Source organism: Rhea americana, unplaced genomic scaffold (genome assembly GCF_003343005.1).
Source record: "Rhea americana isolate MKP2758 unplaced genomic scaffold, rheAme1 scaffold_130, whole genome shotgun sequence".
NCBI lineage: Eukaryota > Metazoa > Chordata > Aves > Rheiformes > Rheidae > Rhea > Rhea americana.
Window position 1 is genome coordinate 707,118 of NW_028185373.1, and position 23,425 is coordinate 730,542.

Genomic DNA, 23,425 nt, shown 5'->3' on the forward strand with positions numbered 1-23,425 from the left:
GCGACCGGCAGGCGCCCGCCACCAATCGGAGCCCTGAAGCGCCGCGGGCACCCGGCTCCCTCCAGCCAATCAACGCTCCGCTCCGCTCCGCTCCGCCCCGCCTCTCTTCYTYYYCYYCYYCYYYATCGGCCGCGGGACGTAGAGGGGCAGGAGGCGCCTGCGGGGGCGGGGCACGGCCGTGAAGCGAATCAGCCCGGCCCGCTCCAGCGCGAGGCGGGGCGGGGCCGGGCCGCGAGTGGGTGTGGCCTCGGGTAATTTGCATCAAGGTAATTTAACCTCGCTGTCGCAGCCGCCGCCGCCACCGCCCTCGGCGGTYACGTAAGGCAGGTGCTGAGCGCTGCATCCCGGGCACTGTAGTCCCGTCGGCGCCGCAAAGCCTCCTGGGCCTCGTAGTCCGCTGCGCGACCTGGGCTCGCCGCTCAGCCAATCCGGCCCCGCGCTCCTGCGCTGAGCGACAGCCGCCTTAGCCAATCGTGAGCCGGCGCCCGGCCTCCCCGGCAGTCAGGTTGGGCGCGGGGGGCGGGGCGTGCGCTCGCCGCAGGGCACGGCGGTGGGAGCGCGGCGGAAGTAACGGTTCGTCATGGCAACCGCGCGGGCGGCGGCGGGCGCCGCTTCGCTGGGGCCGCGGGGCGGAGGAGGTCGGAGGCGGTTGCTCTTGTATTTCCCGTCGCCTCGAGCGGAAGCGGGCTTGGAGCCCCTCGAGTTGCCGCCGCGCGAGCTCCCTCCGCGCCTCACCCTCGGCGCGGGCGGGGGTTTCGCGGGCGGGCGGGGGGGGGCGGCGAAGGGCTGCTCTCCTCCCCCGCCGCGCCTGCCTCTTGCACCAAGCTGATAGCGGTGGCGAGGCCGCGGCGGCCTCCCGCAGCCAAAGGAGCGGGCCGCCCTGAAACGGGCGCAGCTGCCCTCACGCCCCGCCTCGGGAAGCGGGCCGGGCGCCGCCGCGCTCAGGCGCCCTGGTGCGCGCAGCCGGCTCGGGGCTGCGCCCTGCCGCGGGGCTGCCGTGCCTCTCCGAAAGGAGAGGGGCTTTGGAGCCGTGCCTTCGGGCTCGAGGGCCCCTGGGCGGTGACGAGARGGGGCCACGAAGCGCTGTTAATGTCCGCCTTGTTTCCTGCAGTCTGCCCGGTGCTTTCCTTATTCTTGTAACTTGAAGAAATGCTCTTGCATTAAAAAAAAAATCTTTTTGCTCAGGGCGATATATGCCAGACAAGTGCAGGGGGAGAACAGAAAACTTGGGCTGTGATTCTTAGTTCAGTCATGTGTAAGGCTCCATGTGTACCTGCACTGGTTTTATTGTCCTTTAGACTAACTTTGAGCAAGTCAAACTGTGTGCCTTTTGGACTGGGTGGCAAATTTCTCGTCTGCACTGGATCACTAACTGATAAATCATGTGTATCATTGGCTTTTGCTGTACTTCAGCAGTTCCTAATTTTTGCTGTCTTATAGTCAATACGGATGTAGTAACCTGTTGCAGGTAACATTGTATCTTGCTCTCCTTGTTGATCTGCTCTAAAACTAATGTGTTGGGATGATTCTTAGGCCCTATGTTCCCATCCTGTGGCTTGCAAACAATTGCTACTCAGCTTTAAAAGTACCYTAAAGCTTTAGTTACTTGTTTGTTCTACAGATGTTGCATATGTYAGTTTGCTTGCTCTTTTTTCAGATCAATATGAAAGCCCTGTATTGTCAGCAGAATTCACCTGGAGAGGAAATGAYATTTGTCTTCCAGGAAAGAGTGAGTTCCAATCATAATAGAGCTATTAATCATTCTGTGGAAGAAGGAAGTGTGACTGAATGCTGCAAGGGTATTAAAACACCTAACTATTCTGAAAACTTAGAAGAAGGAGCCTGTATAACCTTTGGACATACAGGCAGATAAATGAAGATAGAGTAGAAATGTTTTACTGTCATTATGCAGCACTTGGCCAGGCCAGTCATTTTGGTATCCATATTTTAAAAAGTAGTTGTGCTCACAAAACAAATGAACACTGGTTTCATACAGATTAGCATCGTATGGTTGGATTTTCTGGACACTCAAAGTAAAATGTTGCTTGAATTTTACCATATTTGCAATGTTCCTAATATTTTTCTTTCTTCTTTCAAGGTCTTTGCTTTATAGAATTGACCTCTCAGAGCAGCCTTTTTCTCAAAGGCAATGATAGTCTTCTCTGTTTAACTACCTATCTTTCTGAAACTTACAGGAACAGCAATAGTACTACTACCACTACTGTTCTGTAAAATTTGGTTAAAACTATTGTGCTAAAAAACTTCTGTCAGTTTGAGGTAAACACTAATTGGACAAGTGTGCACACACATCTGAGGCATAAGGCTAAAAAAGGATGTTGAAAAGTGCACATCAGTATGAGTGTCTGAACAGAAGTAAAACGCTTAAATTGTTTTGTGGTTRCAAACTTTTTTAATGAACTTGTTACATATATGAAATATTAATATAGATAATATAACTCAATGAGCTGTGCATCAAAATGAAACGGTGTAATATTGGTATGGATCTCCAGGTTGTAAAGGTGCAGTAATAAAACATACTGGATGAATTACCTGAAAAAAAGGGTACGTAAGAAGGTTTATTATGATATAGCCAAGATGAATATTCAGGGTGCAATCTTAGGTCAACTTAAATTGATTGTGAAACTGCTTCTGCTGAGAAAGTTTGTTCCTGTCTCAAGTGCACGCTTTTACCCTCTTCCCTGTAATAGTTTTAGCAATTGTTCCGTTATAAGATGTGATAAATCAACTTATTTATCCGGGTGAAAACTACTAATTCTTTTATGAATTAGTTTAATCTGCATGGTGGCTCCATGACTGCTAGCCTCAATCCAAAGGAGAGGATAGGGATGAGTAGCTACTGGCAACAGGTGAGCAAGAGGCTCTGGCATGGTCTTAGATAAGCTTACATAGATCTTGAAATTGCAAGCCTGTATGTATTCTTTGTCTGTCTACTGGCCTATTTTGAGCTCTTCAGACATGGAACTGATTCTACAGGTGTTTGTATAATGACCAGCTCTGTGGAATCCTAATCTTAACAAGAAATAAATATTGAAAAAAATGGGGAAGAGGAAAGCCTGTTGGCTAAGGAGATTTTAATAGATGGGAGAATGGATAAGTCAGTAGCTTGGATGAAGAATTTCCATCACAGATCTGCTTTGTAGGATTACATGCTCAATTAATAATACTGATATACTTAAATAATGAAGGCAGGAACAAGTTAACAGCACAAAAGTTTGATTGTCTCTTACTGTTTTTAAGACATGTATTCTAGATCTTTATGAAAACAGTTTTATTTGCATTGTAGCCATACTTGGTTCATTGAACTATGCATACCTAAAGGACAGTTCCAAAATATAACATACTTCTAAATAAAATTGTTTCTTACATCAAACCCTTAGATTATAGCTTCCTCTTTTTTTTTAAACTAGAGACGCAATATTCATCTAGTTACAACAGTCTAATGGCTTGACAGTGTTTTGTGGAACAAAGAGGGAGAGAACCTACTTTGGTTTGTTGGAGGAGCAGGAGGTCAGTCTGACTGGCAAAAAGCCTTGCAGTTTTAARGGAGCAGCATGTGTTTAATTCAGCTGGAGTAGGAAAAGGTTCAGCTCAGTATTTCTCRGATAGAAGTTACTCTTCATGTTGCTAAGCCTAGGAGAAAAGCAACAGCTGTTTGTTGGAAAAGTTTTAAATAAAAGCTTAAACACTTAGCAAGATATTGTACCTATCATAACTTCAGAAGGAAAAACAAAGCTTTCTGACTTTGAGGAATTTCACTTTTAATCAAACGGGAAAAAGAAAAAGAAAAAAAAAAAAAGAATGCAGACTACAGTGTAACATGGAAATACATGATTTTGCCACCAGTACCTGAATTAGCTCTTTAAAAGCTGTGTGGAGAGAGCAGTCCAAAACTCAGCTTGGCTGATTAAGTGCTCTCAAGTAGCGCTACTTARTTACTTAAAATCAGGTCATATATTGATGCTGAAAACCAAAGTCAGAATAGCAAGGGGAAATGTTTAGTAATAGAGCTTTATTGTGTATAAGGTGCCCATCGTTTATGGGACTCAACATCAATCCTTGTCAGTGCAATTTCTTTTGTGTTATCTACTTGAATATTCACCTTGTTTTGATGTGATTATCTGAGTTCATTCTTAAAATTCTTCATCACCCCTGTTGTATTATAAACTTGTCTCCTTCCATTTGTTAGTACATAATTAACCCTTAGCATCTGTCTAAACTTGCTTCAGATAAGGGTGTGAAATTTAAATGGAGAAAAAAACAAAACAGAAAAATAACTTTCTAATATCTTTTGAGGTTTAGGAAAGTCTAGTGCTCAGTTTGTAAAAGTAATATGCATATACTTAAAATATATGTTGTAAATCCATTGTGTAAGCGGTTTCATTTTCATTGAAAAGTGTTTTGTAGCTGGAGTACTACAATCAAGAAAATTTAATAAAGACTCTCTGGAAAAGTACTTTCAAGATCTGTAGAGGATTCTATTAGCCTATTCATGTTGTGTTGTGTAACGGAATGCCTTGTAAATTTGTCCTAGGAAAACCTCCCTCCTACAGGAGACAATGATGTGAAAATACAAGTTAGAGCCTGTGCACTGAGCTGGATAGATACAAAGGTATTTGCTTAATTTTTATAAAAGCTAGAGTTGTTTACATTTTCTTTTCAAGGTTCTGAGCCAGGGCATTAGCTGGTAATTGGCACAATTCCCTTTATGCCATATGAGGCTATGGCCTTACTGCTGAGAAGGAGGGCACAAGATTGATATGGTATTCCCGCATATCTCTTTAAATACACAGCACCTGTAATTTAGTTCTTAATTTATAGAGAAAGATCAGTTGTYATTTTGAGTTCTCCTACAGTAAAAACCCTTTTATCACTCTGCATGCTGACTTTAGTCMCAGTTTGGTTTGGCAGTTGATGATTCCCTCTGGTTTTATTTTTTGTTTTGTATGCTTCTAAATTTAAATATAGAAAAACATTTCAAAGGCTCTAACATTAAATGAGGAATGTGTGTGTATTTCCTACCCCCCCCCCCCCAGATAAAATTTTGGTAATGGCCCAATTTTATGCGTGTGTCAAATGCTGTAAGATGATGATAAACATGCAAAAGTTGAGCCTTGGTAAGAAAGTTATAACCACTATTTTCATTTAGCTTTTGTCAGAAATGAAATTGGAGAAGGAACTCTTACCTGTAGGTCGAGAAATTTCTGGAATTGTGCTGGAAGGTAAGTCAGTAAAATTGTCCTATGAGGGTTAAGAGCAGAATTCAAGTCTGCTAATCTAGGACATGTAAATTGTCTTTGTATGGTATAACTTTAATAGCAGGAGCTAGTATTTGCTTTCCTGATGAAGCATCAGTAATGATATTCAAGTTAAAAGTAGAAAAGGGACTGAGCTGTAATGCCTGCATATTTGCTCAGGGTAAAAAGGCCATGCACAGCAGCTAAATAAAATATAATAAGCCTTACCTGCTTATCTGTTATAACAGCCTGTCATTTATTTGTGTAAAATATTTCTTGGAATAGTGAAGACAAAATAATGTTCAGGAATTCAGGCAATCTTTCACTTGCRTATCTACCTTACACATGTTGTTTAAACCTTAAATCTTTCAAACACATATTTGTGTACTAGCATATACTGTTTGTAGACATAACATAGACAAAATAAGCAAAAGACCAGTTTTCAGTATATAAATGTTTAATAGAAAAAATACATTTTTTAATAGCAGGGTGTGTTTAGTTGTAAGCTAGTGATACAGAGTATACTCAAATGCATGTTCATTGTCACCTATAAATATTTAAATATTCATTCCTTCTTTCCTAATATGCATACATCCTTCATAAGTTGGAAGGAAAGTGTCCTTTTTTCAGCCAGATGATGAAGTAGTGGGTAAGTTACCGCTTGTTTGTCTGATCAACACATATAATTAGTAATATTTTTTATAGTGAATGGCTCAGGTTATAATTATTACTGAAGCTACAATTAGACATATATTCTTAGTTTCAGCTAGTGTCACATGAATAAACTCCTGTAAATGAGAATTCTATTTTTAAAATGTTCTCTTAAGGAATTTTTTGAATATAAGAGCCAGGTGCCTGGCTATTGTAATCTGTCATATTACATTCACTGAATTCTTGAGAATATACACCAGCATACAATTAGCTGTGCAAAGTGAATGTTTTAACCACAATGTTTGAATAAATACACAATAACTTGTATGTGTAGCACCACTGTAATGTAATTAATACAGATTTTCGTGTTTTCTGTGGATGAACAAAGTTCAGGTTTATTTACAGTTGTCTTGAGGGATTAAAAATATACAGTTAGCTTCTACAGGTGAGTATCTTCAAATATAGAGAAGACAGTTCACTTTATTCTAAGGCATGTCAATTCCTAATTCAGTGAAGAAATAGTAGCAACTTAAACATGCAAGTAGCTTCATCACTTTCAGTGGATTTTGAATAGCTGAAAGCAGTGCACATACTCAGGCATTTTGCTAAATACAGGACACATTTAAAAAGAAACACTGATTCAAGTTGCTCTTTAAGTAGAATCTTCATTGTTATTGCACTTTAGAATGAAACATTTATTACATGTAGATTTTTTTTAACCCACTTATGAAAGTGGACCTTCTCTCCCACCCCTCAGTTCTAACCACAGAGAACCTTTCTTCATGATTTGTGATCCTACTATGAGGCTATCTCAGAAGGGCAGGTAGTAATCACTGATTTGGGGTCTTTTATTTGTTTACTTATTTTTTATTGTTCAAAACAGATTTCCAAGTCTAAACCATGTGCAAAGTGTTCTGTGTTTTTCTGTTTCGGGAAGATCTTTGGTAGCTTTTTATATTATTAGCTCCAAATTCAATGGAATAGGATGTATGGTTATTGATTCACTGTACAAAGTGTAATCCTTACAGTTTGGAATTAGTATTCCATTTTACAGAGTGTAAAAAATCACTTAGTCTGATAAAGTAGAACAGTTCAGGAGTTCTTAGATTTTGCAGATAGCACATGAATACCTTCAAGATAGAATTTGTATGATTGTGAATGCTTTTGCTCATTTATTTAAATATCTTTCATATCTATCTGAGATAGGCTGCATCTGTTGAAATTACAAATACTTGAAAATATTCAATCACCTTCTCCTATAGCTTAAGGAACACAGCTTCAGTAAGTAGCTAAGGGAAAAAATCTGAAAATCTACTAATAGACCTGGAAAAGCTAAATGACATTCTAAGTGASTGTTGGAGACTTGAGATTTGGGGGAGAATTAGGGCTTGATTCCATTGTTGATTCAAATATTGATTAAATCAGTCTGAATCAACTGAGCTACTTCAGTCTAAATCTGAAATTAAAGGAGTGGAATCCGTCATGGAGCTGGGATCTGGATGGTGAAAGAAGCAGATTCCTTTTGTCTTTGAGACTTCTGTTGTATGGGTTTTTATTATTCTGTATTGAATGTTTGCAAATCCAAGCGCAGAAGAATCAGAATTACACTTAGGGAAAACTGGGCAAGAGAAATACAAAGGCATTAAATATTTTTAGCTCTAAAGGGAAGAAAACTCAAGTTCTCCTTTTTAAATTCCTAAACCTCTTAGCATTCCCTTTCAAAACAGCTGTTCATTCTCACAAAGCTGATATTGATACTCCAAAGATGGAAGACAAGAGTGAAATATTCTCTGTATATTTTTCTCTTCAGTAAATCTTTCCTAACAAATACACTTCTAAGTTGCTGTGTGTTCATACTTAGTTAACAAATGGCAGATCTAAAATAAAGTAGCTATTGCCAAAGGGCTTGGTTGTTCATGTGCTTAGTTATGCATTGTGGGACAGTTTAATATTATTGTCAGAAATACTTCCACTTGAATTGCACAAAAAAGCTTACCCTTCTGTCAAAGAGTATAGTCCTCCTATATACCCCTTACCCTATACTGAGCTGAAYAGTAATAATTTGGAAATAGAATTATTATTTATAAATCTACTCTTATTCATGTTAAAAACAATACTGCAGTTTCTGGAACTACTGGATTTTTTTAATCTCTAATCTGCACCTAAAATTACATGAAGAACTCCTTTTTTCACTTTCAGCATTTTTATGATCCTTCTTTAAGGAGGATGTTGTTCAGATGGCTATTTTTCTTTGTCTGTAAAATGTATTCTCTTATGAGTAATCTTTTCTTTAGCTAAGAAAAGCGTAGTTGAAAAATGTCAGGCTAGCCAAAAATCTCTTAAAGAAAGAGATATTCTTGATTTCCTTTCAAAGCTACAGTCAGTTTTATTTGTTGCTTTCCAAATCTCTTAGCAATCAGTTATGCTGTGTTTCTCACTAAAATAAAGGCAGGGAATAATACTTAGCTAAATTTGCCATAAATACTTGGAGACATGAACTTAAATATACAATTTACCTGCTTAGGTTTTATGACTTTTAGCCAGCTTGGGTGTTGGTTCTTGCACATGTGTGGTTACTGAACAAATAATCAGTGAAGGAAAACCTTATGTTATGTGGAGTATTTTTCACAAATAAAGTGAAAAATCTTTTGTATGAAATGCATGGTAGGTATAGCATGAATAAAGCTCTGCACTTAATGTGGGAGCTTCTGGTGACGTTATGAGGTATACTGACTTAGGGGTGCAATTCTTTAAGATGCTCTATGTCCTTAGTTCCTTCCCTCGTATATAGGGATCATATTTTTCTGAATGTTTTCAGAGACTGAAATCAATGCGAGTTGACAGCAATGTCTAATGGCTCCTGGGAGACTGTAACATACTAAAGTCTTTAGTGTTATAAGACGGTATGACTTGCACCTGAACTTCTGCATCTCTTTGTCAAGAAAAGGAAATGTCATCTTGTATGATTCATTGTGTTTTGCTATTTTCTAGAGTATAATGTTAAATGCAAACTTTTAGATGTCAAGGCTATTTTAGTTTAAGGATATTTGAGTCTTTCTTCGTATTTGAAATATGATATTGTATTAATCATCAAYTTGAATAATGCTTTAGAGGATTTATATTTGTAAATCAAATTTCTTCTTTCATATGTTTGTATGTTGTTTAATAAAGAAGATGACTTAATTAAGGAAGTCAGAAGTGATAAGAAAGTGTTCTGTTCAGAGATTCTTTTCCTCTACATTATCTCCCAATTACACAGTAACTACTGTAGATAGCTTTTCTAGATTATGTAAATAAACCCTTGAGTAAGTTGCAGATACATATGAGCACTGTAGGAAAACCTTGTTGAATGGGAGTTTTGAAGGACTGGCAGAAGTGGTAGCCAAACTTGCTGAGGTTATTAAGCCAAAGCCCCTGTTCTTGCCTAATAGGCTATAAATTTTGAGTGGGCAAAGGAAACAAATATTACAGTTTTTATCCAGGAAAGTGTACCCCTTGAACCTTTTCTCTCCCCCTCTCCACCTGCCTTTAAAACACCCTTTCACTACTTCCACCTTCCTGTGTTTTATTTGTTTCTACTGGGTCTTACATATATTCAAAGCCTAGTCAGAGGATAGAATCTACTCTCCATGAATCTCATTGTTTGGTCAGTAAAGGGAAAAAAAAAAAAAAAAAGCACTGGTCAGGTTGGATTTTTTTCTCCTCTCTATTCTGTTTGTTTTGTTTTCTGTGCTTTTTCTTTAATTTCCCTTTATTCCAGTTTTTATAAACCTACGCTTACTTATTCTTGCTTGTTCTTTCTTTCCATCTTTCTGCTCCTTTTTTTGTTACCCTTTTCAACAACACTTACCTCTTGTCTTCCATCCTGGTGTCCCGTATCTGCATTGTTGGCTTGGTTTGTGGCCATCTGCAATATGAGAGCTCAGTTTTCTTCCTTGCTAGCCTTGCTCCATAGCAGGAAGAGGAGCACTCATCAGAGATCACTGTGAAATGAGTTCAAACATGATCTGACAAAGATTAAGCAGAAATGCAGGTAGTATTGTCCCCCTTTTTTACTGCCCTACCTCTAAAACACTGTTTGGATCACCTGTGGCACCATCTCATGCACTGCAGGAACAGATTACAGGCTTTTGCCCTGAAGAATTGACCTGTCATAAGCCTGATGAAAGCAACTGAACCACGGACAAAGTGGGACTAACAGTTTAATTGGAAGCATCTGTCTTGTTTTAGTTACAATATATGCTGCTTTGGAATTAGAGACTTAAAGTTTGTTTGTTTGTTTGTTTTTCCTTCAGGAATTTTGCCCCTGGATTCTGAAGAGTCTGGTCTTTGTGAAGTTATTCTAGTTCATGAGCATTATTTGGGTGCGTAGTCTATGTATTTTGGTAATATTCACAAATATTGTATCTTTATAGTTCAATTTGGCTTTTCTAATAGGCAGCAATTAACTAGGACTTTCAAACAAACTTGGGTTCTGTAGTAGCATTCAAACTTTCTGTGTACTCCACCTATTCACAGAAGCTTTCAATATTGTATACTCTCAAAAACTTTTTTCTTTGGTGTTATCACTTAATGGGTTAATATTTTCCCTAAAYAAAAAAGCTGACTCTTTTATTTTATTTCCTTCTAACTTCCCTTTTTGTTGCTTCATTTTCTCATTCTACTGTATCACCTCATCTGTTACAGAATTAAATGTTTTAGAAGATAGTTGGTGGGGTTGTTTCTCCTCCTCCTCCTTCCCCTCCCCCATTTTGACCCAATTCAGAACCATAATCATTTCTGACCAGACTAACAATTGGAATAAAACCAGCAGACTAGGAGCTGGAGAAAGCAATTTTCAGGGAACAATGACCTGGAAAACAAAAGCTAGGAGACTCTACTGCCTTCTAATTATATACAGAGGCAGAAGACAGTTCTTACTTTTTTTCCCCTTGAATAGTTTAGTTTACTTTGTGCTAAGTAGCATGTAATGGCACACAAAGTGATGAGAATCCTAATTCTTTTGCAGTACACTAATAAATGATCCCAAGTGATCACTTATGTTGTTGTATAGCTCTCTTGATTCAGTCCAGATTGTCAATCCTTATGTTTAAAGGAGCAGACCAAACTTCTGCTGTCTTTTCTAATGCCTCAGGAGGATAGGGCTTACTCATTTAGTTCTATCTCAGACTTTCAGCTGGGCTGTGATGGTTTTCTAGCTCAGTATTAAGCTGTCCTCTAAGTCATGTAAATTGTCCACATTTAAAAAAAAAAAAAAAAGTTACTAAAGTACTAGGAATCTTATCTCCTGAGGCTTTTAAGCCTGGGATAGAATGGGAAAACTCTTAGCAGTCTTGGAGGTAGAGACAGCAGAAAACAGATGACAAGTAATAGTTTATTGACTTTTCTTTCTGGAAAAACCTCCAGAAGCTATTTATTTCCATGGCTTACGAAGGGCAATGTTTTTGACCTGTAGAGAGAGAATTACAAATTCACGAGTTGGATCTCGTGTTGTCTAGCCTCAGTGTCAGAATCCTCATTATGAAGAGGAGAGGTGGCCTCCTTAGATCCCTTCTATTAGAAGGTTATGRTAGAAATAGGGTGTCTTTTTTCTTTTTTTTCTTTCCTTCCCTGTTTGTATTTGAGTTAGCTCACAGGAGTGCTGCAGAAGCAATCTRTTTTCAGAATAGCCAGTGCCTTTCTCCATTTTTGACTCAGTCTAGCTGCTGTGTTTTATAATTTGATGTATTATATATTCTTTATGTATGTATACACACATATAATTTTATAATTTATAATAATTCATTATTGCTGTTAGCCACTGCCTTTGTGAAGTGGATCATAATGATACTTGTAGCTGACTTGATTCTTACGATCTTTCATGTTTTAGACATTGATTAAAATCTAAAAACTATTTTTAGTGAAATGTTAGGGACTCGGTCCTCTTTTTTTAACCCCACCTGTTCTTTTGTTTTTTTTTTTCCTGAAATAGTTCGTAAACCAGAAAAAGTTTGTTGGGTTGAAGCAGCAGGGACTGTTCGTGATGGTGTCCGAGCGTATACAGCCTTACACTACCTTTCCCAAGTCTCGCCTGGAAAATCTGTACTTGTAATGGATGGAGCAAGTGTAGGTAACAACTGTGCAATAACACCACTATTTTGGAACAGATTACCTCTGCCATAAACAATGATCTTATCACCAGAAATACTGGATTTGTTATGACATACTGAGCTTATCAAGCCTGGCATTCTATTCCTGTATTGCTCTTAACTTAATGAGCTAGTAGGAAGGGCCTTCCATGCAAGATAGTGAGCCAAGAATACTGTCCTTTATATGTTGTGTGGGTAGTAAAGAGGTAGTTCTTTTTGCTGTTTTATGCTAAGCTCTCAGGTACAACCAGAGAAAAAGTACCTTAATTTTTTTCTTCTCTTTCCCTCCACTGCTTTTTAACTTCTCTCAGGTAGAAATAATTTCATTTGAATTCCTGAAATCTTTAATGCTAATAAAGATATTAAATTTGTGACAGTAAAGATTAGTTATGTAAATGAGACTGGTAGCGTTTCATCTTTAACAGTCAAGTAGGCCCACAGCTAGAAATTACAACTACTGTTACAGTACTTGCATTACTTGGAGTAGAGTCTGAGCTATATTGTTGAATAAAAGAACTAGTTAATCTCCTGAAAGTTAGATCAGAACTTCCCAGTCAATGAAGACTTTCTTTGGCTTCAGTTGGAACAGAAGCAGATCCCTGAATACTTAAATACTTGGTTCTGATGTATTTTATGAAAGGACTAAGTTTATTTCTGGATACTCCCTGACTTCTCCTGACCTCCCTTTGCAATATAATCTTTTTCAACTGTATCACATTGCTGCTGTAGATGAACTGTTCTATTTTTTTTCTTTTTTCCTGCAGCCATTTGGTACAATAGCTATTCAGTTAGCACAGCATAGAGGAGCTAAAGTAATCTCTACTGCACAGAGTCTTGAAGATAAGCAGTACCTGGAGAGGCTTAGACCTCCTGTGGGTGAGTGTTATTCTTAATTGTGAAAGTTTGCCAAAGGAGAGTTTCTTGGGTTTTGTTTTTGTTTTCCCCTCTAGGTTAGAGTCTTACTTCAGCTGAAATCTAAAATACAGATTTACAAATAGTCTAATTAAACAATGTAAATGTTTATTCTGTAGATACACATTCCATTCATTAGGTATTTAAGCTATGTTTTGTGTTTAATGTCATTTTATTCTTAATTTAAATTGTGACGGTCTTGTAGCACTTCTCTTTTAGCAAAATAGTGCTTTAATGCTGGCTTTTGGCCTAACTACTCGAGCAATCTTTTCACTTTCAAATAAAATGTTGCTTGTGAGCAAAAAGAAAGCATTACTAAATTACCACTATCACAGCATGTAATCATAGAATGGTAAGGTTGGAAGGGACCTCTGGAGATCATCTAGTCCAACCCTCAGCATAGCCCCATACCGGGATTGAACCCATGACCGTGGYATTAGCAGCACCACATGCTAACCAACTGAGTAATCTACCTAGCTAAATCAGCATTTTGGGATGTAATCATGTACTTGAGATACAGTATTTACTAGGCTTTCTCTAATGGTATTTTATCAAGCTGTGTGACAACACAGCTTCAGGCACTGTCATAACTGTAAAACAATGTTTGTTTTACTGTAGGTAGCTGCTCGATGACTTTTTCTATATTCTGAATGAGTTTTGCATTAGGCTCCTTATATGCATTCATCTATAACTTTAGCTTCAACTTCATGATGTTTAAGTTTTTGGGTTTTTTTCTCTCAAAATAATGGTATTGTTTGGAATGTGGGAGAAGACTCTGGAAAAGCTATTACCATCTTTTCCTATCAAACTTATTTTTCTAGTTTTGATGCTTTAGAGTACAGGGAAATAGGAAGCTTCTTTAATAAAGAGATTTTCCTTAAATGAAGGAGGCTATTGCTAAGTCCATAGTCACGGCAGTCTCTGATCTTTGTTGTATCAGTAGCTGATGCTTCTTCCTCCTCAAATTGCAAGGTCTGCTACAGAAAGTATAATCACCTAGTTGAAGTATTCTTCATGTGTGGTTCTTGCTGTCATTCAAAGAAGTATATGTTACAGTAACTGTGGCTGTTGCGAGAATGCCCCTGAGGACAGAAGTGTTGGGTAGTCAGTTATCCTGTCTGCATCTATTACAATTGCATCAGTTGAAACATGTGTAAGTTAAAGTACAATCTGATTGAAAAGATAACCTCAGGATTAACTGTCCCTAACTGTCTCCTTTCTCCTTTGTTTTGCCTAGTAGTATTGTTTTTCAATCTTGACTTTCCAAATGGAGAATTACAGCAGTTTTTAAATCTCATCTCTTAGTCTGGCTGACTCACTRACAACGAGCATTGCTGATATGCAGGTGCACATAGTATTGTCCTTGTGTTCTCCCTGCTGGCTCAAGAATAGTAAACTAGCAGAGGGATGAAATAAGCCAGAGAGCTGCTCTTTAGATGCTGAGAGAACGGAGTTCTTGTCAATTTTAATTCCTTTCTGGCTCCCAAGAGCAGAACTGGCAGTGGAAGCACAGAGACAACATAGTGTGAATGTGCATTCTGGGGCTGCACGTTCACACACATCTGCAGTGTTGGGGAGTGATTCACTTCCAGCCTACCAAGTGAGCATTTAGCTCTTCCACTAGTCATTTTGGAGTGCTGATAATGCAGCAGGAAGCAGAGTGCTTTGCAGAGGTTATTACACAATAGGAGGGAGAAAGACATTTTTGCTTTCTGACCTTAATAATCTTCAACAGGGAATTGCAAAGTTTTGTGTTGGGAATGTAGCTGTTTCTTCCAAGACCCCACAGACTTATGCCTAGATTTTTATATTGCCTCTCTTTTTGCAACTTGCCAAGAGGAGCTATTTTTTTCCCTATTATTTTCTTCAGAGATCTGTTTTCAGGGGCTTTGKKTTTTTTTTGTTTGTTTGTTTTTGTTTTTGTTTTTGCTGTAATAATAGGTAGTACAGATATCACAATATAAAACATTTTTGTGGATGGAGTTGATGCTTAGGGGTTTCTGATGCCAGCTGTTACAGGATAAAAAGTAAATAGAAAAGGCCTTCTAAAATTTTGCATTGTAATATTTTATGGGTATATTTTGCTAATGATATGATAACTTTAAAGGACTTTACATATGGAAAACTAATTGTAAAGGTAACTTATTTTATTATCCTAGTCTTGTTATGTATGAGTGACTTTCAGTTGTTTGGTATATTTAATTTTATACTGATGGTTTTAGATTTTATGAATGTTAACATAAAAGTAATCTAAGCAAACCAAGTATTGCTAGATACATCCAAGTTGGCTTGCTTTTAACATCTCTGGGTGGAGTTTTTTTCAGTTGGGGTTTGTTTAGAGAGCTTTTTGTATTGTTTTTAAGTATGAATCTGTCAGTTGTCACTGAGCAGTAGCTTGTGTTAATAGTATATAGCATAAGCAACTGCTTCATAAAATGGCTGAAATAACCATTTCTGCAGTAAAAAGGCTGTTGTATCTATTACTCAAGTAAGTGTTTGGTTTACATCAATAGGAGTTTAGAAGTCTTATAAATATTTGTGAAACAAATATTGAGGAAAAAATACTAATTCCAACTTCATTTCAAATAAGAATGTAACCTGACTACAGTATTCAAAAGATAGAGTTTGAGTGTAGGAGCAAAAGAAATCCWGTTTGTTTTTTTTAGTAACGATATGAATCCAATGGCTGAAGTACAAGTTTCTGTTAATGTTTAAGGATTCATATTTAGACTAACAGCAAGAGTCTTCACAAATGCCTTTGGTAATCTCTGGAGTGACTATAATAGCAATATGGAGGAGGGGATTATAATCAGTTTAGAAATGCTAATGTTCATATTGCAGACTGGAGGCAGAATATGAAATAAGTACARATGTGATGCATTCCTATTAAAGAACAGAGGAAAAATGCCATATAGGTTATGCTTTTTGTTTGCTTTATTTGTTTGTTTTTAAATTAATCCGATATCAAGATTTCAATGGACACATTCTGAGTAAGAACTCATTTGTGGTTTATGGGTCTCTTGAGCCTATTCAATAAACTAAGCAGCAGATCTTGTGTGGCCGTTCTCAAGCTCTGTAATAAAAGTTGCTGGGTAAAGGTAAACTGATGTAGCAAGCYGGGTAAATACTGATACTTCTGCTGCTTACTCATACTAAAAGAGAAACTGAAGCCTATTTTCTGGGCTAACATTCTTCTGACAGGCAGAACTTGTGCAAGTCACAGAAGGAGGAACTGAACTAATTTACAAATGTTTCATGAGAAATTTTACGTAAATTACGAAGAAAATTACACAGTTGATAGTATTAATTGCTTCTTAGCCATTTTCACAACGGAGAGAAATTGTTAGAGCATTTTGCTGGGAAGGAAATTGAACAAAATTTTGAAATCTGAACAGAATCTTTTAAATACTAAGTTGTCTTGAATAGCAAAATTTTAAGTTTTGACTAAACAGATATAAGGAAATAGTCAAACTGATTAAACATTGCCTTTCATTTGAATAGTCATTTTTGAGGCTATTAAGTCAAAATTATTCTCAAGAAGTGAAAGTGTATTTGACATGGTATAAATGTAATTTCTGCAAATTGCCTCGTTGAGAAAAGTAATCTTAACTTCTGACCTGAAGAAACTAATAGGAAAACAAAGTTACTGGTTCTTATTTGCATATAGTCACATGAATGCATGTGACTCTCATATTATTAACATGACCCTGAGTAGCCTACTGTAGCTGACCCTRCTTTGAGCAGGGATGGTTGCACTAGATGRTCACCAAAAGGTCCCTTTCAATCTCAACTGTTCTGTGATTTGATGAGGAAAAAACAATAACTTTTGAGTTTTTCTTAGTATTCTTATTCTTCAGATGACCAGTGTCTTGTTATTTTCTGTTCTCTCCCTTCCCTTTCCCCTCTCCTGTGCTTAAATTGAAGAAGGTATGCGGCAGCCTTTAGTAGGTRAGTATACTTTGCAGATTTAAGTTCAATTCATTATATTTTGGAAACATGCCTCCAAAATTATTTGCCATTATTTCAATTATCATTTTCAAGTGAGAAGTCTTTTGGCTGTTCAGTTTCTGAATGTTTGTTCTACCTCATAATTTAAAAACAAAACTGAAACCCTTAGCTGCTACTTGTCTGCTTAAGCTACTCGTGATGCTTTGGTTTAGCTTTATAGTCATCTATAAAAATGGTATCATAGATGTAGGAGAAGAAAATATATTACTGWTTTCTTTTTTGGCTCAGAAAAATTGAGATGTAAAAACTTGTATCTAAATATTTACTTACTACCACTGAGAGCCATTTAGACGTTAAACATTGTGCAAAAATTATATAGTAATCTATGCTGTGAGATAACAAGCAGTTACTAAAAATTATTTTAAATATAAGAATTGCAAGATGAAAAGGCTTGCTGGAATTAGAAATGTCAAGTCAGTGGCTCATTAGAGACTAAAATTTATTTATTTTTTACATGCTTAACTAACTTGCACAATTCTAAAATCTTTTGTCTTAAGTGTTCTTAGCTGACTTGTATTCAGAGATAGGGCTCCATGTGAGGAAGAAGCAGATTTGTTTCCTCCTGTGATGTGGAAGCAAGAGAAGGGCTCTGCAAGGAATTGGCAGAAAGTGGTAGTGATTTGTGGAGAGTAAGGGAAGAAAACTGTGTTTAGAAAGCTTCTCCAAAGCATTACTGCTATGGTTAATCTTCTGGCAGATAATCAGGAAGCTTTAGACATGAAAATAAGGCACTTTCTTACCTTAAGGCCAGTCTATATTGCTTCAATAACATGGCTAAATCATTCCAGATCTTATGCTTTTGGAGAGGCTTCTGGGGCAGGGGGAGGGGGGAAGATAGCAAAGAATGAACTTTCAAGAGGATTTTTATTTCTTACAATAGAATACATTATCCTCTCTGTTCTGTGTATCTGTGAGTTTATATTGTGAGTTTTACTTCTGAATTAAGCTAATACATATTTTTGGTGTTGATCTTGCATTGTATTGGAAAGTTAAAAATATTGGATAGTTCTTTAGCTTAGCTTTAGCTTAGCTGCAAAGTTGCTCATGATGCTTTCAAAAACAAGAAACTCTTCTGCTCTGAATCTAAACTCTACACTTTTATTGTAATTCACCAAACATTGCTCTGTGTAGCTCGAGTGATTGATGTGTCAAATGGAAAAATCGATGTGGCAGAAAGCTGCTTGGAAGAAACAGGTGGCCTAGGGGTGGATATTGTTCTAGATGCTGGAGGTATGTAACTGCTGAAAACTTGGTCTTCTGAGTAGCATTAAGTAACTTTTTGGTTTGGTTTTAATTGCCAAGTATTGTRAGTGACAATTACACCACCACAAAAGATTACATGTAGATTCCTTGTTCTCATGTAAACTTATGTAAACTTTTGCTCAAGAGAACTCCTTAAGCATTTTTGATTATATCGCCCTCTAGTGGAAGCATCTACTTCTACATCTACAGTCATCTTTCAAATTTACATGAAATTTTCCTCTATTTAAAACTGGAAAAAGTCATCTAAAGAGTAGTTTTGTGACGTTGTTTATGTTGCCTTATTTAATATAAAAATTAGAGCATAGGTAGCCAGTACTGTCAACGTAGAACCTGTATTTTAAAAAAAACTTGCAGTAGTTGACAAGTCTAAAGTTTAGCTGAATAATTGAAGAACTTCTTAGTTCCAGTGAAAATGTGTATTAAAAGGAAAACATTAAACCTCCTAAATGCTCTGCTTTTCAAGGTGTTTTCATGAGACATGCATAACTTTAATTATAGTGCTGCTCTAGAGAGCCATCTTTATTTTTATTTGAATGCATATTTTTCAGACTCATTCCTGTATCTTGAAACAGGACTGTAGAGAATCCCAAGACTTGTAATTTTCAATACAGGAAAAGATAGACATTTCATTCCAAACAGTAATTATATTTTTTTCTGAGCTCAAGTGAATTTGTTCTCCTCTTCAGTGAGATTATATAGCAATGAAGATGAATCAACATTAAAAGCACAGTTGCTGCCTCATAAGCATGATATCATTACACTTCTGGGTGTTGGGGGACACTGGATAACTACAGAAAAAAATCTTCAGGTAAGGATAATGTGTCAGCAAGTTAGTTTGTACCACAATGTATATGTATGTGGAAGTGTATGTGGGACTCTCATGGCTGAATGGTCTCCACTGTTAAATAACATCATTTTTTCACTTAAAACTTTCACATCCAGGACATGGGAAGCATTCATCCCCTAACAGTATTAATAAATGCTTTTATTTTCCTTTGCTACAATTTTGGGACTGTCTTGTACAGGAAGCAGTTGGATAGAAAGCTATTTTAATAGCTTGACTCTACTGATGAATTCTAAAGGATCTACTTAAGCTCAGAATATTAAACTGTTTGTCTTGACATAAAAATACCATTTTAAACTAAATACTACAAGCTTGAAACTTTTGAGAATGAGCAAGGAGTTGGGTTTTTTAACCCTTTTTTTTTTTTAACAGTAAGTATAAAATAACTGTCTAGCTTTAATTTTTGTGAAAATAATCTTCATTTTGTTTAAGCTGGATCCTCCAGATAGCCATTCCCTGTTTCTTAAAGGAGCCACAGTCTCTTTTCTGAATGATGAGGTATGGAACTTGTCAAATATACAGCAAGGGAAGTATCTTTATATCCTTTGGTCATTTTGCATACTAATGAGTAATTCAAGTGGGTGGAAATATAACAGAAACCAATGTAAGAATACAGTGCAACCATACTATAACATAGTTTCTTGTTTTAAGCTAGTCTCTATTCCTTCTACATGTGTTTTTAAAATACTGTATTGAAAGTAATGGTGAAAAATAACTTATGAAGAAATAGTGTTTTGGTTCAAGATTGAACTGATCAACTGACGATTTAGTCCTACAGGTTTTTATGATGCATATAACACTTCAGAATTATTTTTTCTTTATTTTTTAGAGCAGTAGATACAGCATCTATGCATCTATGAATCTTCTACAATTAAATGGCTTGCATTAAAATATTTTGGTTTTGTAAGCTTTTCTTTATTTGCAGCTCCTTTATTGAGCAAAGGTGATACATGTGTGGGAAGAGGAATGACTCATGCATTATCTACGTTTGGTCTTAAACAGCTGTACTCTGAACTTCTTAACTAGCGTGACGATTTTCAGTGGATCACTTCACGTAATGGAAGGATTGTCTACATTTATGGCTTTAAGGATGCTCCCTGTTTTGTACTGCAGTGCAGATCGTGATCTGCTGAATCACTTTTGCAGTTTAGCAGAATTACAGAAGCAGATGTGGATTAAGTCATTGTATTTGTGAAAAGACTGGCTACACTGCAGGGAAGTCCTCCCTTCCTCCACTGAATTGTAAAGTAGATTAAGGTCAGGTATATTAAGAAGGTATCTATGAGATACAAATTATCACACTTTTATACTTGTTTTTGTATTTTGTATTTGACTACTTAGTAGCTATCCACATACAAAGTAAACTGACTAAACAGATTCCTTCTGTTGCTTCTTATGGTATCTTTATAATCACAGCAACAACATTTTATCAYAGGCAGGTAAAAAGTTGAAAGAAAAATCTACTTTTTTGATCTGTCTTCTGTGAAATTTTTGAGCTAAAGGCATTAATAACATCTGAAAAAATCACACGGTGATCTCTTAATGATATGAATTTCAATTGTTAATCAAATTCTCAGACAATGAAGGGAGGTATATTGTTTTTCAGAGTTTCATATACAGACTAAGTAAAACCTTGTGTACTGCTTTGACACGAATGCTACATGAAATGAGCAARTCGACTCAAAGGTTTATTTAAAAAGTACATGTCATTGCTCCAGTAACTTATGAACTCTGCTCTTTTCCCAGCCTTATTTTGATTTTTACCTCAGATGTCTGCATGGATGATGGGGATAATTAACTTACACCAAAATCTGTCATCTTCACTCTCCAGGAAAAATGTAATTACCCTTCTGATTAGTTACAGTTGTACTTATTACAGGTTGCATTTGTCAGCCTTAATCCTTTGTCTGCCTTATTTTTGTTTAAATGTTCTGGTTTACATTTTTCRCATATTATTCCAGGAATGGGTATTTGTGATCTATAAATAAGTGTGTAAATCCAATACAAAGATTGGGATTAACCTTAACTTTCATTTTTGCCCTAACCTTGCTGGTCTTGTATGAGTACAGGGCTCTTGCCCAAACACTTCTTTGTAGAAAGATCAGTAGTCTGTACATATGTTGTTACCTTGACAGTCCTCTTAGATACGCATCTTAGAAGATATAATGGAAAAATTATCAAGTAACATTTTCAGGTGAGATGCATGTTTTTATTATTCAGCATTAGCAGCAAGGAGCTCTTGCTAGTATTGCAGCATCCCAATATCAATTTGCAGTGCAAAAGTCTTGAGWAGTTTATATGAAATGGTTTATGGTCTATTTCTGTTGGCAGTACAGCAGGCTAAGCCCAAAGAAATTTGGTTAAAACTCCAGATTTCAATAAAATTCCTGTTTTCTCTGTGGTCGTATACTAAGTCAGCATTTAATAGGCAGCACATYCTTTACTTGATCAGGAGGGAGAGCATATATTTAGCTGCTCAGCTGTGTATGTGGGAAATGATGTTGGCTGTACAAAAAGATAGGGCTGCCTAATCTTTCTCTGTAAAGAGTGGCTGCTTCACTAGATGTAAAGASTGTCATGATGAAGGGGAAATGGAAGGTGCTTATTCTCCACGCACAATAACAATATTCCTGCTGAGCAAAAGCCTTCCCTCCCCCCTCCCCCCCCAAGAAGGATCTCTTTAATTGAACTTCTGTTTCCTGTTTGCTTTATGGCTCTTCCTTGCTTCTGTGGATCCAAGCAAAGCTATAAAACTTTCATTCTGTTTAAGGAGTAAAGTTGACATAGTAGAAGTAAAGTCTGTAGCAGTAGTCCTGGAATGTTCTTATTGATCTGAGCATGCCCACAAGACATTTCTGGCATTGTTCTGTTTTAGGCCTCAGCTGGATGAACCAATCCCATTGTATGAAGCCAAAGTTTCTATGGAAATGGTTCAGAAGAATCAAGCAAGAAAAAGACAAGTCATCCAGTTCTGACACACAATTTCCTGATTTCTAAGCCTGTGGAAGATGAAGAAACAATGTGTTTGAAAAGTAAATTACTGTACACTTTCAAATAACTCTGTTTACAGAACTTTTAAATCTTTCGTACATCTGCACAAAGGGTCTGTGAAGCTTCTGAGACTTCGGTGTTTCCATCAGCAACTTCTAAGGAGACAGTCTTGACACAATCTTGTGTGTCCCTGGCCCCATGACAAATACCGGTAGTATCTTAAGGCAACCTCAGTCGCTGATCATCCACAAAAAGAAATTAAAGGAAAAATAATTTGGTGTTGCTTATTAGTTCTTCCTTCTCTATCCCCCTGACAGGTAGCTGCCTCTACTCACTCTTTGAGGCTGAGCCTTTAGTATACTACAAAGTCTTTATTCTGCTTTTTTGTTGTTGTTGTTGTTTTTAATTGTTTTTGTTAATTGAGAAACAGGGTGACAAAGCCATCATAGACAGCAAGGATGCTGGAAGGGAAGGATATGGCACTGACATTAAGGGGTTTCCCCTCCATCACTGATTTATTTTTTTTCCTCCTCTTCCTTTTAGCAAGGAGATGTGGTAAACCTGACTTAGTATCTATAGTCCATAAGTTGATGCAATCATGCCTTTTAAATATATCTTCATTAGGACAGTCATGAATAAACCCTGAATGACACCTGACTTTTATCATGTTTGATGCACTTTATATAATTTGTTACTGTGATGTGTGTGGTCTCTTTCCAGTTAGACCTTTGTATTCTGTGTGCTTTTTACCTCCCCTCTTTTAACCTGTCCAGTACCTAGCATAGCTCAACTCTGTCTATCCAGCATCCTGCTCTTACCACGCACCACCTGAAAATCAGTACGAGGAAAGAAAATGCTGTTTTCCAGCAGGTTGGACCTGTGTTATTCATTGTTACTTCTGCGGGGCCCTTTGAGCCAGTGAGCAGGTTAGAAACAAATCCATACATTTGAGCTAAAATGGAGTATCTATAACCACAGTATGTATTTTCTTTCAATCACTGGGCTTGAAGTAGGTTCTTAATAAATGGTGCAAGGTTTATAACAATCAGAAGAAATCATATTTTACTGTTACTATAATGCACTTTGAGAATAAGTAGTGCGTTTATTACTTTATACCTACACACACACCCACACACACACACACACATGAAACTTCTTATTTTGATGTACAGGAGCCTGCTTATTTTTTCTTTCCTGATGTTGTTAATTTTAACTTAATGTTTGCACAAAAAGTAGATCAGAGGAAGAAAGGGTAGAGAAACACGGTTTAAAACGACGGGAGAAAAGGAAAAAGCCACAACAGTGAAGTATTTCTGTGATAGGTAGCCCTTCTCGCGTGTGCCTCTGCCCACGCGGGCGATGCCCTGAGCCTG

At 37.3% G+C, this 23,425-nt stretch overlaps 1 protein-coding gene across 9 annotated transcripts; it reads left to right on the forward strand.

Moving 5' to 3' along the window:
• Window positions 1-137: 137 nt before the first annotated feature.
• CRYZL1 (crystallin zeta like 1) lies at window positions 138-22,709 on the forward strand. Of its 9 annotated transcripts, none has more exons than XM_085297747.1 (14): window positions 138-266; window positions 1,658-1,729; window positions 4,553-4,630; window positions 5,168-5,240; window positions 5,860-5,904; window positions 10,202-10,270; window positions 11,878-12,011; window positions 12,799-12,910; window positions 16,871-16,894; window positions 18,086-18,184; window positions 18,904-19,025; window positions 19,494-19,599; window positions 21,210-21,255; window positions 21,937-22,709. In XM_085297747.1, the coding sequence occupies exons 2-14, from the start codon at window positions 1,664-1,666 to the stop codon at window positions 22,034-22,036; spliced, it is 1,074 nt and encodes a 357-aa protein (XP_085153873.1). In that variant the 5' UTR covers window positions 138-266; window positions 1,658-1,663; the 3' UTR covers window positions 22,037-22,709. The 9 variants fall into 9 exon arrangements, with proteins under 9 accessions (XP_085153873.1, XP_085153879.1, XP_085153872.1 ...); XM_085297753.1 differs by lacking the exon at window positions 138-266 and adding an exon at window positions 523-573; XM_085297746.1 differs by lacking the exon at window positions 138-266 and adding an exon at window positions 586-638.
• Window positions 22,710-23,425: the final 716 nt, after the last annotated feature.